The sequence below is a fragment of the Mustela putorius genome, unplaced genomic scaffold (assembly GCF_011764305.1).
Source record: "Mustela putorius furo isolate JIRA1106 unplaced genomic scaffold, ASM1176430v1.1 tig00000580_pilon_pilon_pilon, whole genome shotgun sequence".
Taxonomy (NCBI): Eukaryota; Metazoa; Chordata; class Mammalia; order Carnivora; family Mustelidae; genus Mustela; species Mustela putorius.
The window spans coordinates 344,741-362,655 of record NW_025421423.1 but is presented as its reverse complement, the minus strand read 5'-3'; the positions used below and the strand labels follow the sequence as shown (position 1 = coordinate 362,655).

At 44.3% G+C, this 17,915-nt stretch overlaps 2 protein-coding genes across 8 annotated transcripts in view; one reads left to right on the top strand and one right to left on the bottom strand.

Moving 5' to 3' along the window:
- The first annotated feature begins 13,877 nt into the window (after window positions 1–13,877).
- FAM166B (family with sequence similarity 166 member B) lies at window positions 13,878–16,018 on the top strand. Of its 3 annotated transcripts, none has more exons than XM_045081558.1 (6): window positions 13,878–14,044; window positions 14,448–14,671; window positions 14,761–14,978; window positions 15,188–15,239; window positions 15,461–15,513; window positions 15,759–16,018. In XM_045081558.1, exons 1-6 carry the CDS (start codon window positions 13,989–13,991, stop codon window positions 15,978–15,980), a joined length of 825 nt encoding a protein of 274 aa, XP_044937493.1. In that variant the 5' UTR covers window positions 13,878–13,988; the 3' UTR covers window positions 15,981–16,018. The 3 variants fall into 3 exon arrangements, with proteins under 3 accessions (XP_044937493.1, XP_004747575.1, XP_012909197.1); XM_004747518.3 differs by having other exon boundaries at window positions 13,893–14,044; window positions 15,316–15,513; XM_013053743.2 differs by having other exon boundaries at window positions 13,894–14,044; window positions 14,481–14,671; window positions 15,316–15,513.
- Window positions 15,953–17,915, bottom strand: part of RUSC2 (RUN and SH3 domain containing 2) — a 69,935-nt gene continuing 67,972 nt past the window's right edge. For all 5 annotated transcript variants that reach the window (XM_004747520.3, XM_004747522.3, XM_004747523.3 and 2 more), the window contains 3 exons: window positions 16,964–17,768; window positions 16,732–16,869; window positions 15,953–16,648 (listed from right to left, as the gene is read on the bottom strand). In XM_004747520.3, the coding sequence (XP_004747577.1) occupies window positions 16,447–16,648; window positions 16,732–16,869; window positions 16,964–17,768 (1,145 nt within the window). In that variant the 3' untranslated portion in view covers window positions 15,953–16,446. The remainder of the gene's footprint in view (window positions 16,649–16,731; window positions 16,870–16,963; window positions 17,769–17,915) is intronic.

Genomic DNA, 17,915 nt, shown 5'->3' with positions numbered 1-17,915 from the left:
GAATAGCATTAAATGTATTGAATAGTATTAAGTGTAGAGGGGTCTGCTAAGATAAATTTTTTAAAAAGATTTTATTTATTTATTTGACAGAGATCACAAGTAGGCAGAGAGGCAGGTAGAGAGAGGAGGAAGCAGGCTCCCTGCTGAGCAGAGGGCTGGATGTGGGGCTCGATCCCTGGGTCCTGGGATCACGACCTGAGCTGAAGGCAGAGGCTTTAACCCACTGAGCCACCCAGGCGCCCCCTGCTAAGATAAATTTTAAGTATTGCTCAAGTTAGGCTATTAGAAGATCCTTTTGTTTTTGTTTTTCAGACTTTTATGATGGGAAAATGTCAAACATGAAAATAAGAACAAGTTGAGAATATAACAATGAACCTTTATTTACCTCTGTAAGACCATTTGTGGAGAGCCTTGCACTAAATCACTCACGCCTGGATGGCTCGGTGGGTTAAAACCTCTACCTTAAGCTCAGGTAACAATCCCAGAGTCCTGGGATCGAGTCCCGAACCAGGCTCTCTGCTTGGCGGGGAACCTGCTTCCCCCTCTCTCTCTGCCTGCCTCTGCCTTCTTGTGATCTCTGTCTGTCAAATGAATAAATAAAATCTTAAAAAAAAAAATAAATCACTTACCCCTGCCTCAGTTGTGTTGTTGACATAAATGACCTGGCTGAAGTGAAAGTACCTGCTTTTATGTACCTTTTGTGCCAGTGATTCTCCAATGATCAATTCTTGGCCAATCTTGTTTCATATATACTCTGTACCCCTGTGCTCTCCCCTCACCTAATTATTTGGTGTATATTTCTTTTTTTTTAATTTTTATTTTTTATAAACATATATTTTTATCCCCAGGGGTACAGGTCTGTGAATCACCAGGTTTACACACTTCACAGCACTCACCAAAGCACATACCCTCCCCAATGTCCATAATCCCACCCCCTTGGTGTATATTTCTGATATAGCATTTCATCAATAAATATTTCAATATGTTACCTCTAAAAGATAAGAATTCTTCTTTAAAACAAAATCACAGTACCATGCTACATCTAAACCCCCCCAATTCCTTAATATCAAGTATCTATTTGCTCACATTTCCCCCAATGTCTTATGTTTAGTTTAAAAAAATTGTTTGAATCAAAATCCAAATAAGGTCCATACTTTGCAGCTGATACATCTCTTAAATCTTTTCATTTTTATTTTTTAAAAGATTTCATTTATTTGTTAGAGAGAAACGACAAGCGGGGGAGGCACAGGCAGAGGGAGAAGCAGGCTCCCTGTTGAGCAAGGAGCCCAATATGGGGGCTTGATCTCTGGACCCTGGGATCATGACCTGCCAAAGTCAGCCACTTAACCAACTGAGCCACCCAAGTGCCCTGGGGGCAGATAATCCTTTATTGTTAGGTGGCTGTCTGTGCACTGTAGGATGTTTAGCGACATCCCTGGCCTCTACCCACTGGATGCCAGTAGCAGCTCCTCTAGTTGTGACATCAAAAATGTCTCGAGACATTGCCAGTTTTCCCCTGGGGGAATGTAGGAGTTAGAAAACAATACTCATTCTACTCTTCCTTCCTTCCTCTACAAAGAGAAACTTTTCTATATCTGTTTGTTATGCAGAGACATATTTCATGTAGGAAAGGCAAGAAAAATGCTTGTTTCCTTTTTATTTTACCAGCTTTTAGTGAGTTGGTTCCCTTGCGTCCTCGAAAAGTAAGTTTTTTTTTTTAATGTCAGGGTTTTTATTTTTTTATTTAGAGAAAGCATATGAGCAGACAGGGGCATAGGGAGTGGGAGAGAGAATCTTAAGCAGGCTCCATGTTCAGTGTGGAGCCTCATGTGGGGCTCAATCTCATGTCCCTGAGATTAGGACCTGAGCCGAAATCAAGAGTTGGATGCTTGACTGACTGAGCCACCCAGGCACTCTGAGGGTTTTTTTTTTTAATACCCCTTTGTGATTTTTAGTACCACTGTGAACTCAGTTTAAAATAAGTATGATGTGTCTCAATTGTTGGTTGTTTTTATCTTTTTTTTTTTTTAGATTTTATTTATTTATTTGACAGAGAGAGATCACAAGTAGGGAGAGAGGCAGGCAGAGAGAGAGAGAGGAGGAAGCAGGCTCCCCGCTGAGCAGAGAGCCCGATGTGGGACTGGATCCCAGGACCCTGAGATCATGACCTGAGCCGAAGGCAGCGGCCTAACCCACTGAACCGCCCAGGTGCCCTGTTTTTATCATTTTTAAATTGTCCCGTTTTGGCCAGTGGGAGTGAGTCCTTTTGACACAACCCTTAAGGTTTCTTCCTATTTGATATGGTAAAATGTTCCAGGCCCATTTTGTGCACTCCTAGACTAGAACTGGTATCAGCTATTTCTTCCAATGATTCATAGTTGCTTTTAGTTAGAAATGGTATTTAGAGACCACAGTTTGGCTACTATGAATATAAGATTATTTGGTCTAGGAAGAGCAGTTTTGTGAATATAGTCAATTACGTATTCTTCTCAAAACAGTCCTCTTTACTATCTCTTTATTCAGAGAATTTTATTCTCTGAAAATTCAAACATGAAGAAAAGTTGAAGAAATGTACAGTGAATACCTGTGTACCTTCATTTAGGCTCAACAATTTTTAACATTTTGCTGTTTGTTCTCTTTGTGTGTCTCTAATGTGGTATATAATGTGTGATCTGACAGAATATAATACACTTTTATTGTAGCATTTTTTGTAAAGATTTTATTTATTTGACAGACAGAGATCACAAGTAGGCAGAGAGGCAGGCAGAGAGAGAGGAGGATCAGGGCTCGATCCCAGGACCCTGGGATCACGACCCGAGCTGAAGGCAGAGGCTTTAACCCACTGAGCCACCCAGGTTCCCCTTATTGTAGCATTTGAAAATAACTTATAGACATCATGGCACTTCATTAGAATTGTCTCCTAAGGTCATTTCTGTGTAACCAAAATACCATTATCACATCTTTAATTACTTTCTTCATTTCATTTCTTGATTCTCCTCATATTTTATTGGCTTTTTCTTCTAGGTCTCTTTTGCTGGTCTTCTAGATCTTCCTGATCTCTAAGCAGTGACATACCCAGGGCTCCATTACTGGACATCTGCTCTTCTTTCTACACACTTATGTGGCAGGTCATTCCATTAACTACATGGCTTTAAATACTATTCATATGCTAAAAACTTCCATTTTCTCTCCCACCTTTCCTCTGAACTCAGCTCCTATAGTCAGTTGCTTACTCATCAGCTCCAGTTGGTATCTTTTTTTTTTTTTTAAGATTTTATTTATTTGAGAGAGAGAGTGAGTGCATAAGTTGAGGGAGGGGCAGAGGGAGAGGGTCAAGTAGACTCCCCACTGAGTGGGGAGCCTGATACAGGGCTCAATCCCAGAATCCTGAGATCATGACCTGAGCTAAAGGCAGATGCTCAACCAACTGAGCCACCCAGGCACCCCATATCTTATTTTATTTTTTATTTTTTAAAAGATTTTATTTATTTATTTGACAGAGATCATAAGTAGGCAGAGAGGCAGGCGGAGGGGGCGGAACAGACTCCCTGCCAAGCAGAGAGCCTGATGCGGGGCTCGATCCCAGGACCCTGGGATCACAAACCAAGCTCAAGGCAGAGGCTCTAACCTACTGAGCCACCTAGGTGCCCCTCTTTTTTTTTTTTTTAAAGATTGATTTATTTGTTTTAGAGAGAGTGCTTGTGTGCTTGTGCCTGGTGGGGAGGAGCAGAGGGAGAGAATCTCCAGCAGACTTCTTGCTGAGCACGGGAGTAGGATATGAGTCTCAATCCTATGTCCCATGATATCATGACCTGAGCCGAAACCTATGTGCCCCCTCCAGTTGGATATCTAATTGGCTTTTCTTTTTTTAAAAAAATATTTTATTTATTTGATAGAGATCACAAGTAGGCAGAGAGGCAGGCAGAGAGAGGAAGAAGCAGGCTCCCCATGGAGCGGAGAGCCCAATGTGGGGCTCCATCCCAGGACCCTGGGATCATGACCTGAGCTGAAGGTAGAGGCTTTAACCCATTGAGTCACCCTCACCCAGGTGCCCCTCTAATTGGCTTTTCAAAATCAATGGGTACAAAACAGAACTCTTGAATCTTGTACCTCTTTCCCAGTTTTTCTCTAAGGCTTTCCCATCTCAATAAATTTAATCCATTAGGTGCTCGGGCAAGACAATTCAGAGTTATCCTTGACTTTTCTCTTTTACTCTACCTCATATTCAGCGTATCAACAAATCGTGTCTGTTAAATGTTTGAAATTTATCCGTATCTTGATCACTTCTGACATTTCCATTGTCTGTGACCCAATTAAGCCACCTCTGCCTCTTGCCTGGGTTGTTGCAATAGCCTCCTTTTTGGTCTCTCTGCTTATGCGTCTGCCTCCCTATAATCTCTTGTGTATACAGCAGCCAGAATACTCCTATTTAAAGTGTAAGTCAGTTCATTTTCTTTCTCTGCTCAAAATCTTCTGTTATTCAGAATCAAAATCTGAATCTTTACTATTGGAACGCCTGGATGGCTCAGTCAGATAAGCGTCTGCCTTCCACTCAGGTCATGATCCCAGAGTCCTGGGATTGAGTCCCACATCAGGCTCCCTCCTCAGCAGGGAACTTGCTTCTCCCTCTACATGATGCTCCCCCTGTTCATGCTCTCTCTCTCTGCCGAATAATAAATAAATCTTAAAAACAAAACAAAACAAACCCCAAAATCTTTACTATAGTTTTTTACTGTGGGTTTTTTTGTACCTATGTATACCTGTTCTTTTTTTTTTTTTTTAAGATTTTAATTTATTTATTTATTTGACACATTCAGAGAGAGACAGTGAGAGAGGGAACAAAAGCAGGGATAGGGGTGGGAGAGGGAGAAGCAGGCTAACCACTGAGCAGGGATCCCAATGCAGGGCTCCTTCTCAGTACCCTGAGATCATGGCCTGAGCTGAAGGCAGATGTTTAACAACTGAGCCCCCTACCTGTTAGTTCTTATCACAAAAGTGGCATGTAATTAATCACATCCAGAGGCATAGGGGCATCTGTGTGGCTCAGTCAGGTAAGTATTCAAATCTTGATTTCACCCTGTGACAGACTTCCCACTCAGCAGGGAGTCTGTTTGTCTCATCTCCCTCTGCTCTTCCCCCTGCTTGCACTCTCTCTCTCTCTCTCAAATAAGTAAATAAATCTTTAAGAGAAATTTTTTTTTTTTTTTTTGAGAAAGAGAGAAAGTGCAAGCAGGGCGAAGGGTAGAGGGAGAGAGAAAGAATTTCAAGCCTGATGAGGGGCTCAATCTCAGGGCCCTGAGATCATGACTTGAGCCAAAATTAAGAGTCAGACACTCAACCAACTAAGCCACCCAGGTGCCCCAATAAATAAATCTTAGAAACACACACACACACACACACAAACCTGGGGCACCTGGTTTGACATGGGTCATCATCCCAGGGTCCTGGGATCAAGCCCCACATCAGGCTCCCTGCTGCTCCAGAAGCCTGCTTCTCCCTCTCCCACTCCCCCTGCTGGTGTTACCTCTCTCACTGTCTCTCTCTCTCTGTCAAATAAATAAATAAAATCTTAAAAAAAAAAAAAAAAAAACAACAGTTGCATAAAACAACAATTACTAATTCCCCTAGATCCATGGGTTGACTGGGGTCAGCATTCTAAACTAGGACTGGCTAGAGTGTTTTGCTGTGTGCCACCTGTTTCTCTTCCTGGGACCACCCGGATAGGCTAGGCATGTTCATAGTGACAGAAGAAAAGGTAAGAGGACAAGTATGGTTTTGCAACTGCTTCCATGTCTCTGGGTCCTAACTTCTCTGTCAACATTCCAGTGGCCAAAGCAAGTCATATGACCAAGCCTAAAGTATACTCTGTCTAGAGTGGGGATGGTAGGAAGGGAGAAAAGATTTCTATGCAATGATATAATACATTAATTAATTTTCTAAAATTAAACTAATTGCATTTATAGAATAAATCTAACTTGATCTTGATGTTTTTTCTTCTTCTTCCCCTCTTCCCCTCCTCCTTCCTATCCTCCTCCCCTCCTTCTACAATATTAGACTTGGGTGTTTTTTTGTTTTTTTGGGGGGATATTTTACAATTTAATTTTTTATTAGTTTTATATTGAGATATAATTGAAATACTATATAATTCACCCATTTAAAGTGTAAAATTTAAAGTGTTTTTGTTGTATTCACTGAGTTTTGCAACAATCATCACAATGAATTCTAGAGTATTTTTATCATTCCAAGAAGAAATCTCATATCCATTGACAGTCACTCCCTACATCCCCCTCTGACTCCTTCACCCATAGTCCTAGGCAGCCATTAGTTAAAACTTCTCATTGTGCAGATTTGCTTCTTTTGGACACTTCTATATGGAATGGTGCAATATATGGGCACTTGTATCTTTCTTTCACTCAGCCTAGTGTTTTCAAGTTTCATGCATGTGCTAGCATGTATCAGTACTTCATTCTTTTTTATTGCCAAGTAATATTCCATTGTGTGAATGTACTGTGTTTATCTGTTAATCAGCTGATTGTCATTTGGGTTATTTCCACCTTTTGGCTGTTACAAATGATGCTCCTATGAAGATTCATGTATGGGTTTTTGTGTGGACATACATTTTCATTGTCTCTTGTCCCTTTTGATGTGTTTGTTCCTCTTTTACTATCTTTGGTTTAAGCTAATATTTTTTAGCATATAGTTCTAGTTTTCCTAATTTCTTAAACATTCTAGTTTAAGAATTTTAGTTTAGTCTAAGTATTTTAGTTACTTTCTTAGTGGTTGCTCTAGGGATTACAATCTAGTCAAATTATTGAAAGGCAAACACACAGTTACCTAATGCAGTTGATTTGCTTATGTAGTTGATTTGCTTTGGGTGATCCTCTGAGGACCACTTAGATGTTCTGAAGTCCCCCAGCATGACATGTAGGTGCTGGCTAGTAAAGCTATTCATATTTGAATTGATTTTTCATGTAATAAGCTGTCTTATACTACTCTTATTCTCATTGTTTTTCAGTGGTTTCTTATCTAAGTAGATAATTATTTTCTTCTTTTCCAACATTTATGGTTTTTTTTTAAGGATTTTATGGTTCTTATTTTTGTTTCATGTACTGTCTATCTAGAATAATACTGAATAATAAAGGTAATAGTGATTAGTCTTGTCTTGGTTCTGACTTTTAAAAGATGGCCTAAGTGAAGGACTATCAACTCTACATGCTGGCATTCATCTTTTTTTTTTTTTTAAAGATTTTATTTATTTATTTGACAGAGATCATAAGTAGGCAGAGAGGCAGGCAGAGAGAGAGAAGGGGGGAAGCAGGCTCCCTGCTGAGCAGAGAGCCCGATGCAGGGCTCAATCGCTGGCATTCATCTTATGTCCATGGCGAACATAGCTAATCCTTGGCTCTTTTTCAGAAACCTCACAGTAACATTCCCCTAAGTGACTAGTTAATTGGATTTGATACAATGAATGAGATCTGTTTGGCCTTGGCTTTTCTTTGATGTAGTTTTGATATTGGCTGTTCATTTCAAATATTCTTTTTCATGTTTCTGTTCCTGGTTTACTAAAAAGCCTTTTAAAAATCACAAATGGATATTTAATTTTCTAAAAGAGTTCCCCAGGGCCTGTTAGAGTGATGAAATGGCTGTTTCCTTTGGTTAATTCATCTTAACTACATTGATGAATTTTATAGTTCAATCATTGCTGTAGTCCTAGAAACTTACTAATCTTAACGTGTATTATTCCTTTACAATACTGGTGGGTTTTGTTTAGTTCATATTATGTGCCAGACAGCTCTGCTGCATGCTAGATACACACCTGTGAACAAGATAGACAACGTATCTGTCTGTATTGGGCTCTCAATTCAGAGGTAATAAAGAGAGAACATTTGCCAGTTATCCCTTATGCTGAGCCTTTGGCAGAACTCACTCAAGGTATGCTGTCTTGATATGGCTCTGCCTTTGTCGCTCCCCCTGCTTGAGCTCTCTCTTGAATAAATAAATAAAATATATTTTTAAAAAAGATATGCTGGGGGTGCCTGGGTGGCACAGTGGGTTAAAGACTCTGCCTTCAGCTCAGGTCATGATCCCAGGGTTCTGGGATCGAGCCCCGAATCGGGCTCTCTGCTCAGTAGGGAGCCTGCTTCCTCCTCTCTCCCTGCCTGCTTCTCTGCCTACTTGTGATCTCTGTCTGTCAAATAATAAATAAAATCTTTAAATTAAAAAAAAAAACAAAATATGCTGTCTTACAGAGCCTTGAGAAGTCCCAGAATGAGGCCATGATCATTTAGTGGAACCTGCCATTAGACTGGAGGACAACAGACAAGCATCCTGCTATTTGCTATCCCTGGTTTGATGTTTTATTTAGAATCGTTCATCATATAATGTGTGTGAGGTTGTTAGTTCTTGAATATGTTAGGTCTTGAATTAAGTTAACACTTATTTGGTGAATTAAGTGTGACGTGGGTCTTTTGGTGGGAGGTATCTATCTGACCACTTTTTCAGGTTCTTCAGTGGCTATTATTGCATTCGGATGTTCTGTATCGTTTGGGTTGATTTTGATTTATATTTTCCCAGACAATATTAATTGCACTGAGACTTTGGTTTGGTTACATGGAGTTTCGCATAGTATTCTTCTTCTTCTTCTTCTTTTTTTTTTAAAGATTCTATTTATTTGAGAAAGAGAGTACAAAGGGAGTAAGAGGGAGAAGCAGACTCCTGCTGAGCAGAGAGCTCAACATGGGACTCGATCCTGGGACCCTGGGACCATGATCTGAGACTAAGGCAGCTGCTTAACTAACTGAGCCACCCAGGTGTCCCGAAAATGTACATTTTAAAGATCAATTAAACTGTATGGAACTTTTACAAATATAGCTGAATTTAGAAGTGACTCTGAAAGCATGTCCAAGTTTCTCTTATTATTTTTTTAATGTGTTTGTTTTTTTAAGCCCATTAAACATTTGCACTGGCAAATAGAGAAGGGAGTTAGAACTGGAAAGAGTCTTTTTTTTTTTTTTTAAGATTTTAAGTAATATTCATACTCAACATGGGGCTTAAACTCACAACCTCAGATCAAGAACTGCATGTTCCACTGACTGAGCCAACCAGGCACCCCAGAATTAGAGCCTTAACCATCCAGTGCATCTCTTTAATTTTAAGGATGTGGCTCAAAGACTTGATTTGCTCAAGCCTATACCATTATTAGTTCCATGCTCTAGTCAGGACTAGACTATATAACCAGTTTCTTTTTTTAAAAGATTTATTTATTTATTTGACAAAGATCACAAGTAGGCAGAGAGGCAGGCAGAGAGAGAGGAAGGGAAGCAGGCTCCCTGCCGAGCACAGAGCCCATATATGACCAGTTTCTAAAGTCCAATGCCCAGATTTGGGTTATCATAATCCTTGGTTTATGATATAGACTCATCATTGGTCCTGCTTTAATTATTAATGTTTAATAATAAGCATTTATGAAGCCACTATCCCAAACAAAAACTGAGACCTTGATAGTAACGTACATCTAACTGTATGGTCTCCCCTCCCATTTTGTCTCACTCCCTATGGGGTAAGCATCTGAAACTCATGCTCAACATTATCTTGCTTTCCTTTTGATGTAGTTTTCTTTTTTTTTTTTTTTAAAGATTTTATTTATTTATTTCACAGAGAGAGATCACAAGTAGAGAGGCAGAGAGGCAGGCAGAGAGAGAGAGAGAGAGGGAAGCAGGCTCCCTGCTGAGCAGAGAACCCGATGTGGGACTCGATCCCAGGATCCCGAGATCATGACCTGAGCCAAAGACAGCGGCCTAACCCACTGAGCCACCCAGGCACCCCTGTAGTTTTATTTCAACTCTCCCTTTCTGTGTATTTCTTTTTGCCTATTTCAATCCTCCCCTCTGTCAACCATCACTTCGCTCTTTAAGCATCTGTTTCTGTTTGCTCATTTTTTTTTTAAGATTCTACATATAAGGGAAATCATGTGGCATTTGTCATTCTCATTCTGACTTACTTCCCTTAGCATAGTACCTCTAGGTCCATCCAGGTTTTTTGCAAGTGACAAGATTTCATTCTTCTTTTATGGCTGAGTAATATTCCATTGAATATATATATATATACACACCACATATTTATGCATTCATCTATCAATGGACACAGGTTGTTTCCGTATCTTGGCTATCGTAAATAATGCTGCAATGAACATAGATAGGGGTACAGATACCTTTTGAATCAATATTTTCATTTTCTTTGGGTAAATACCCAGAAGTGGAATTACTGAATCATTGTATACTTGTTTTACTTTTGGTGGTCTCCTGATCTGAGGAATTTTTTTCAAGGGTCCTGTGATTTTCTTTTAATTCATCTCCACTGAGAGGATTTATGCTTGCCCAGTATTGTCTTAAAATCAAATAACTGATTTGGGATCCACCAGAAATTTTTTTAAAAATAAATATTCCAAGTGATTTTAAAAATTAAGGATAATAGTTGACATGTAATATTAATTTCAGCTGTACAACATAATGATTTCATATTTGCACTTACATGAAATTTTACACAATTCCTGGTCAGGATTGAAGGCAGAATGACAGGGTTATAGACTGCTATTTTGGAGACCTCACAGGCTGTGTGGAACAGGGCAGGGCACTAACGTGGCTTTACTAACTGGACCCTCATTTTTTGAGTAGGTGTAATCCCAGGTGTAATTCTGCCTGCACTGGCTGTGCTGCTCCCAAAACTGGGGTTGTGTTGCCATGATGACTATCCACTGGAATCAGGGGGCAGAGAGGCAGTGAGCAGTCCTGTGGGCCCCTCAGCTAGGTCTTTCACTTCCTTCCCAGGTTAGAACACCTTTCCGATCTTCAGGGACTTAGAAATACCGTTTACACAGGTGGAAACAACAATAGTAACAGGCCATTCACCAAGAGAAGTGGACTGTTTCTTCATAAACACAAATCTAAGACTCACTGTAACTTGCTTCCTAAATTGTATTAATTCACACAGATTCTAACTGCCATGGTCAGTGCTGCAGAATTTGTTCCAGCCCCTACCTTCTACTCTATACCCCTACCTTCACATTCTAACCTTCCAATTTCTTAGCTTCACATGCTTTCCCCTGAACTCCCAACCTCTGTTACTGTCCTCAGCAGTTTTCTTTTCTCCCATTCCCACCACATTCCAAGCAAATACTATGAATGGCTCTTTAGTTAGCACTTAACATCAGCTAGACACTGGGGCCAATTGCTCTTTACGTACCATCTTGTGCTACTGTTTTGTCCCGCTCTTTTTGTCCTATTCAATGAAGTAGTAACATTAGTGTCTTCATTTTATGGATAAGAGACTGAGGCTTATTAAGATGAATTTGGACAAGGTCCACATCCCCAAGAAAGCTAGGACTTGAACTACTTTTTGTTGTTTTTATTTTTATGTTATGATGCCTTGTCCAAGTAAAAGAAAACTTAAATTGGCTTTAACAATAATGAAATTATTTCCTATAAAAAGGTTGGTTAGTTCAGTAGCTCATCAAGGACCTAAGCCTTTCTATTCTCCCACCCACCCTTGCTGTATTAGGCTTTGTTCCCAGGTTAACCTAGCTTCCCACTAGGTTTCATAATGTCTACTGAAGTTCTGTCATTACGTTTGTAGAAATTCTAGAGGCAGGGAGGGACACCATTCCTCCTTGTCCATCTCTCTCTTTAATTTGTCGTGCATTAAAAAAAGAAGATTTATTTATTTCAGGGGGGTGAGGGGTAGGAGGAGAGGGAGAGAGAATTTTAAGCAGACTCTGTGCTGAGCATGGGAGCCCAATGCAGGGCTTGATCTCTTGACCCTGAGCTCATGATCTGGGCCGAAATCAAGAGTCATACACTTCACTGACTGAGCCACGCAGGCGTCCCTGTCATGGTTTTTTTTTGTTTTGTTTTGTTTTGTTTTCTTTTTTAAAGAGCATTTTAAGTTGCTTATTTTTCTTATGACTCTCTCTTATCCTGGCAGATTTTTTATCGTCCAGAATGCCATAAACCCGTGCTCACGAATCACTTGGCAAGGGGAATAGGACCAGAATCAAGGGATTAGACTAATCAAGACTCATTCCCAGGGCTGGATTTAAGCTTCCTTGAACCACCTGGCTGCTCCACAGAACAAAATTAAAGTTCTGTTAGGAAGAAGGGAGATGGGGGTAGAGAATGGGTATTGAGTGTGTGACCAGCAGTGTCTATTATAGAATCCAAAGGTCCAGGTTGTGTTTTGTGTGTGTTTTTTTAAGTTCAGGTTGTTAACCTTGCCACACTGCTGTTTTTCTGGGTTCTCCCCGCAATTCCCCTCCCCATCCAGCATATTTCCTTAACAGTGAGCCAAGTCTACAACCATAGCTCTAAATGACACATACCAAGGCTGTCCTTAACAGAACAGTGAGGAACATGAAATATATTCCTTGGGGCTGGTGCTCCTGTGGAATCCACAGGTCAGTGACCCATGCTTGGTCAGCCTGGATGTGTCATACTTGGGTGGGGAGAAGAACAGGGGCTCTACCTCCTGGAAAGGAAAACTGGCCTGACCCTGACTCAGCACCAGAGCTGAGTTCCATGCATGTTCCCCCGTCTCTGAGAGCTCTTTTCTGGTCCATACTTCTCTGCTCTTAGGATATTAATTCTTTTTCCTTCCTTCCTCTCTTTCCTTCCCTTCTTTTCTTTCTTTCCCCTGTTCTTTTCCTTCATTCTTTCCTTTCTTCTTCTCTTCCTTTTCCCTTTCTTTTTTAAGTAAGTTCTGCAGCCATTGTGGGGCTTGAACTCACAACCCTGAGATCAAGAGTTGCATGTCCTACCAACTGAGCCATCCAGGCACCCTCTGAATTGGTTTCTTAACAAATTCTAATTTGTCACCAGTCTTAAAACCCAACATTACCATCATATTTCCTTTCCTTAAACTCCCACAGTAGAAAAATCCTTATCCACTGAATTTACTAACCAGTCACAGGTCTCCCATGTGTCTTAGAAACTTAGAGAAAATATTAGACAATAGAGAAGAAAGTTAAGTTTTAATAACTGAGTGCCAGGTGCTGGGGTAAATTCTTTCCCACACTGACTTTATCCTTAACAGCATCCTGGTAAGTTAGGTTATTTTAACCTTCATTTTGGGTTTAGGGAATTCACATTCAGCAGAAGTTATGTCACTTGCTCAGACGAGGTAAGGTTGGCTTGAGGCCACAAGCTAGTAGGAGCCCATGATAGCCTGACCTCAGGCCCATGGTCTTTCCTCTCCATCCTACATGAACTCCGTCCTACAAAGACTACATAGTCTTTGCTGGTACAAAACACATTTGTATATATTTGAGCCTCACAACAGTAGCAGGGGAAGTCCTGGTATCTGCATTTTGTAAGAGGTGCAGAGATAGGAAGTGACTTGCTGGAAGTCATGTGGAGCGTGGCTTTTCTGACTACAAAATATGCCTAGCAGGGCTTAACGGTATTTGTTAAATGATAATCCAGATGATGGTGGGTATTTAGTAACTGTCAAAGTAAAACAATTGAAAAGCAACTTAATGTCACTGCTTAGAGGTCTCTAGGTTCCTTTTTCTCCCTGTCACCTCCCCTCTGGGATCCCCTCAGAGACCCTCCTTTCCCAGGAATTCCATCACTTTGAGTCAACACTCAGCAAAGAGTAGCACTCACGTGTCTTCAGGCAGGGGGTTTAAGAAGGAAGGGCCCTCTTTAAGATAGAGCTGAAAGGACCTAACAGTGTTTGTTCTCTCACCTGGAACATGGAGGCAACACTCAGAGTTTCCCCTACGTCATAGGCTGCATTTATTCTGGAGTAGACAAACCAGTGTGCCCCTGCTCTCCTGTTCTGCTAGCCTTGGCCCTGGCAGTCCTCACTAGTGTTTCTCCCCTCTCTCCTCTCTTGGCACTGCCTCCTGCCTCTGGCCCCGCCCCACAGCCCTGGACACAGTACACACAGCCTGGAGCTTCAGCTCCAAGGGAAACAAAAGCTGGATTCTCACGGCTATGACCAGCACCTTCATACCGGGGCTGAACCCTAAGAACCCTCATTATATCCCAGGGTAAGACTTCTACCTAAAAGTACACCCCTCCTTGCTTCTGGGAATAGGGATGTAAGGACAAGAGAGCTGTGCCACCCAGACCTTGGGGGCCAACAAGCAAACTGGTATGGTAGGCCTAGGGCTGAGATATTTATGGTGCTGGATGGAAAAGGAAGAGCAAGGGGATAGTGGTAACTGGGCCCGGCATGAAGCTCTGTGTTGTCTTCTCCATGGTAACAGGGTAACAGTAGAGGGGAAGGGTTGAAAACCCAGAGAGGATGGAGAAATGCCTGCTTCAAACAAACAGAGCTGAATCCAGGAAAAAAAAAAAAAAAGGAAATCAGGGCTTCAGAGGTCTCTGTATATCTGGGGGTGGTGGAGCAGGGGGGAGTGTAGAGGTGAGCGGGTGAGTCCTATGCTACAGGTACACTGGACACTGCCCACTACTTCGGTTCAGCATGGGCCAGACCTATGGGCAGATGACCGGTCAGCTACTTCGAGGATCTCCTGGCCTAGCCTGGCCCCCTGCCCATCGCACACTTCTGCCTCCCATCCGGCCTCCGGCATCTCCTGAAGTTCCCAGGGGAAGCCTGCCTGTCAGGCGTGGGCATGAAAGACTCAGCTCCAGCATGATCCCTGGGTATACAGGTATGTATGGATAGTCTGAACAGATGTCCCGAACCTAGAATGTGTGCCCCAAACACTAATCAAAATCTTCCTTGCCCCCTTCCTCCCAGGTTTTGTGCCCCAGGCACAGTTCATCTTTGCCAAGAACTGCAGCAGGGTCTGGGCTGAGGCTCTAAATGATTTCACTCAGTGGTCTGGGGGACAAGTCAGTCAAGAGCTGCCAAAGGAGGCCGAGGGTAAAAAAGACACCAAGAAAGACCAAGAGCCAAAGCCTGAGTCAGAGCTGGAGGCAGAGAAGGAGCCAGAGCTGCAGCAAGAGGCGGAACAAGTGAGACCAAGAAGGGTAGAGGGGGTCCAGGGGCTTAGGAATGGGGAGCCTGACCTCTTGTGAGGTCAGGCCGGTGGCCACGAGTAGCATGGCTATGGGTACCGGGAATGTGGACTCAACTGCCAGCTTCACCTTCCGGGGAGCTTCTGCTGGAGCATGAGGGCTGAATTGGATAGCCTTATTTTTTTCTCTTGACTTCTCCTCCCAAGGCTTCCCCCTATTCCATGGATGACAAAGATCCTCGCAAGTTCTTCATGCCAGGTGAGAGGAAGTGGGTAATGACTAAAGGCATGGGGAGGCCCCCAAACGGTCCTGACTCAGTATCCTCACCCCCCAGGCTTCACTGGTTACGTGCCCCGTGCCCGCTTCCTCTTCGGCTCCAGCTTTCCTGTGCTCACCAACCGGGCGCTGCAGGAATTTGGACAGATGTATTCAGGGGGCAGACCCCAGAAGGATCCCAAACCTCTCCCTCCACTTTCTAGGACCTACCCTCAGAACCTGGGCCTTTTACCTAATTATGGAGGCTATGTGCCAGGTAAGGATAGCCCCAGAGGGGACTGGAATATTTGTGTGTGTGTGTGGAATGGGTGGAAGTGGCTTGGGAGAGTTGGAATAGATATGGGGGGGGGTGTCCTTGGATCATGTACTTTAGCTTTCTCACTGTGCAAAAAAGGAAATGGAGATAGCTCACAGTGGGAAGTGGTGACTGGATTTTAGAGGGCTTAGAAACTGGTCTCCATGCCACTGGCTACAAGTGACATGACTCTCTTGTCCATACAGGGTATAAGTTCCAGTTTGGGCACACATATGGGCATCTCACCCATGATGCACTGGGCCTCACCACCCTCCAGAAGCAGCTCCTGGTGTAGGTACCTGGACTTCAAGGTCTTTCTTCTCTGTCTTCCTATCCCAGTCATCCTTTTGGAAGGAAGAGAAGTGGGCCCGAGGGTGGGGGGAGGCACAAAGAGAAATGGTTTGGAGGCCGAGCACCTTTTTTATTAATAGGTGTAATAAATAAATAAATAAATACATAAACAGAAGCCTGGGCTCCTCCTCCCTCTTCTGACCACCAGGCACTGGCCACAGCCTATTTACATTTGGGGGCTTAGGGAGCTGGCCCCAATACTGTCACCTCTCCTCCTACTTGGCCTAGGGAACCCTGCAAATGGGCCTCTGGTCACCTCCCTCCACAGGGACATGCTTATCTGTACCTATGGAAGGGCTGGCCCAGATGGGCTGGGGAAATCCTGGCAGCCCAGTGCTGCATCCCTTCCCTCCTTTCCTGGGTGGAGGTCTGGATGAGGTCACTGGGACAGTTAATGGGGAGTAATTAATACTGAGCACAGGGATGTATGGCCCCCAGCTCTCAGTCTACTCTCTGTGGCCAAGCCAGAGGGCTTGGGAAGGGCTCTCAGGCTCTGAGTCAGGGGTTATGAGGGTCCCTGAGGCCACCAGCATGCACAGGGCCTCAGTTTTGGCTGCTTCCTGGGGTTGGACTTGGAGTTGGGGTCAAGGTCACATAGGCCAGAGGCACCAGGCCGGTGTCGGGGCCACGGCTGCAGCGCAGCCAGTCTCCTCCAGCTGGCCCCAGCACCCGTAGGATATCTCCCTTGTGGAAGCTCAGCTGTCCAGGGCCTGTAGCCAGATGATGGCACAGTGCCTTCACCTCGCTGGGGAAACAACAAATGGAGGTCAGAGAAACCCCTCCCAAAGCCAAACCCAGCCCCCCCCAATCCTCTCTTCCAGGGCTTACCATGGAGGCTTGGAGGGCAAGACTGGGGAGTGTGGCTCCTGCAGGCTCTCCTTGGGCTCTGGCTCTCGGCGGGCACCCACCGTCTGTGCCACTAGTTGGAACATGGACTTGTCCAGGCTCAGCCAGTCAGACGGTAGCCTAGGGGAGAGCAACCGGGGCTCTAGCTCTATCTGTGCTTTGGCTTAGATAGGCTCCCCAAATCCCTCCATCTACACCTTGCGTTGCCTCTCACCTGTTTGTGGGCCGGGTCTCCCGCTGAGCCTTTCGGGAGCCAAAGAGGTGTCCCCACTTGATGCCCCCGGGTGAAGGCTCTGAGGCTCCTTCCTCATTTTCTGCTGGGGGGGCAGTGGATCCTTCCCTCTCCCGGCTACGCCTCAGCTCAGCCAGCACAGAATCGGGGGGGCTTCCCATCCAGAAGGGCCAGCCCCTGTCCCGGCCAAGGGTCTCCTCAGGGGCAGGGCAGGCCTCTGCCCCCTCAACTACTCCCTCTCGGGGGGGTGGTCCTCCGCCTCCGGCCCCTTTCTTTTTCTCACTGCTATTGCTGCCACCACGGGGGAACCTAGAGCCCTCAGTTGAGCCATCTATGTAGACCTGGGAACTCTGCATGAGCTGGTACCACCAGCCAGCCTGCCCGCCTCGGGCCCACCTGCCACGCCCTGAACCCCCAGCTGCCTCTGCCACCTCTTCTGTCTCCTCTTCCTCCTCGTCTTCTCCACCTTCAGGGGCACCCACACCCTTCACCCGCTCCCCATGGACTGCCCTATCCATGTCTCCAGGCCCCTCCTGGCCCCTGGCCCGGGCCAACTGCAATGTCGAGTGTGCAGACAGCAGCAGATCCTGGGACACCCGCAGCAGCTCCTTGTGTTGCCGCTGCTGCTGCCCACTTTGCAGGAGCCGGTGCTGGAATAGCAAGTCGAGGCTGAAGGGCAGCAGGGCCAGGGGCTGCAGTAGCAGCAGCAGTTCCTCGAAGAGGCCGGGGCACACGGTATGCGCTGCACTCAGGAAGCCCCATGGTTGGTAGTGGGTCTGGATGATATCTAGGGGAGCAAGAGAGAGAGCCTGAGCCCCACAGAGAAGGAGAGCCTGGCCTGGGGGGGGTGCCTCCAAGAAGTGGCCCTGGCAGAGCTGCTGCATACTGCTGCACAGGCTAGGCACTGTGGCTTTGGGTGGATGCCAGCGCAAAA

Bases quoted from the DNA above. Each gene is read 5' to 3' on its own strand.
- FAM166B (XM_004747518.3), top strand. From the start codon at position 13,989: ATGACCAGCACCTTCATACCGGGGCTGAACCCTAAGAACCCTCATTAT. The intron at 14,672-14,760 runs GTATGTATGGAT...CCTTCCTCCCAG, and splicing joins CATGATCCCTGGGTATACAG to GTTTTGTGCCCCAGGCACAG. The intron at 15,514-15,758 runs GTAAGGATAGCC...TTGTCCATACAG, and splicing joins TTATGGAGGCTATGTGCCAG to GGTATAAGTTCCAGTTTGGG.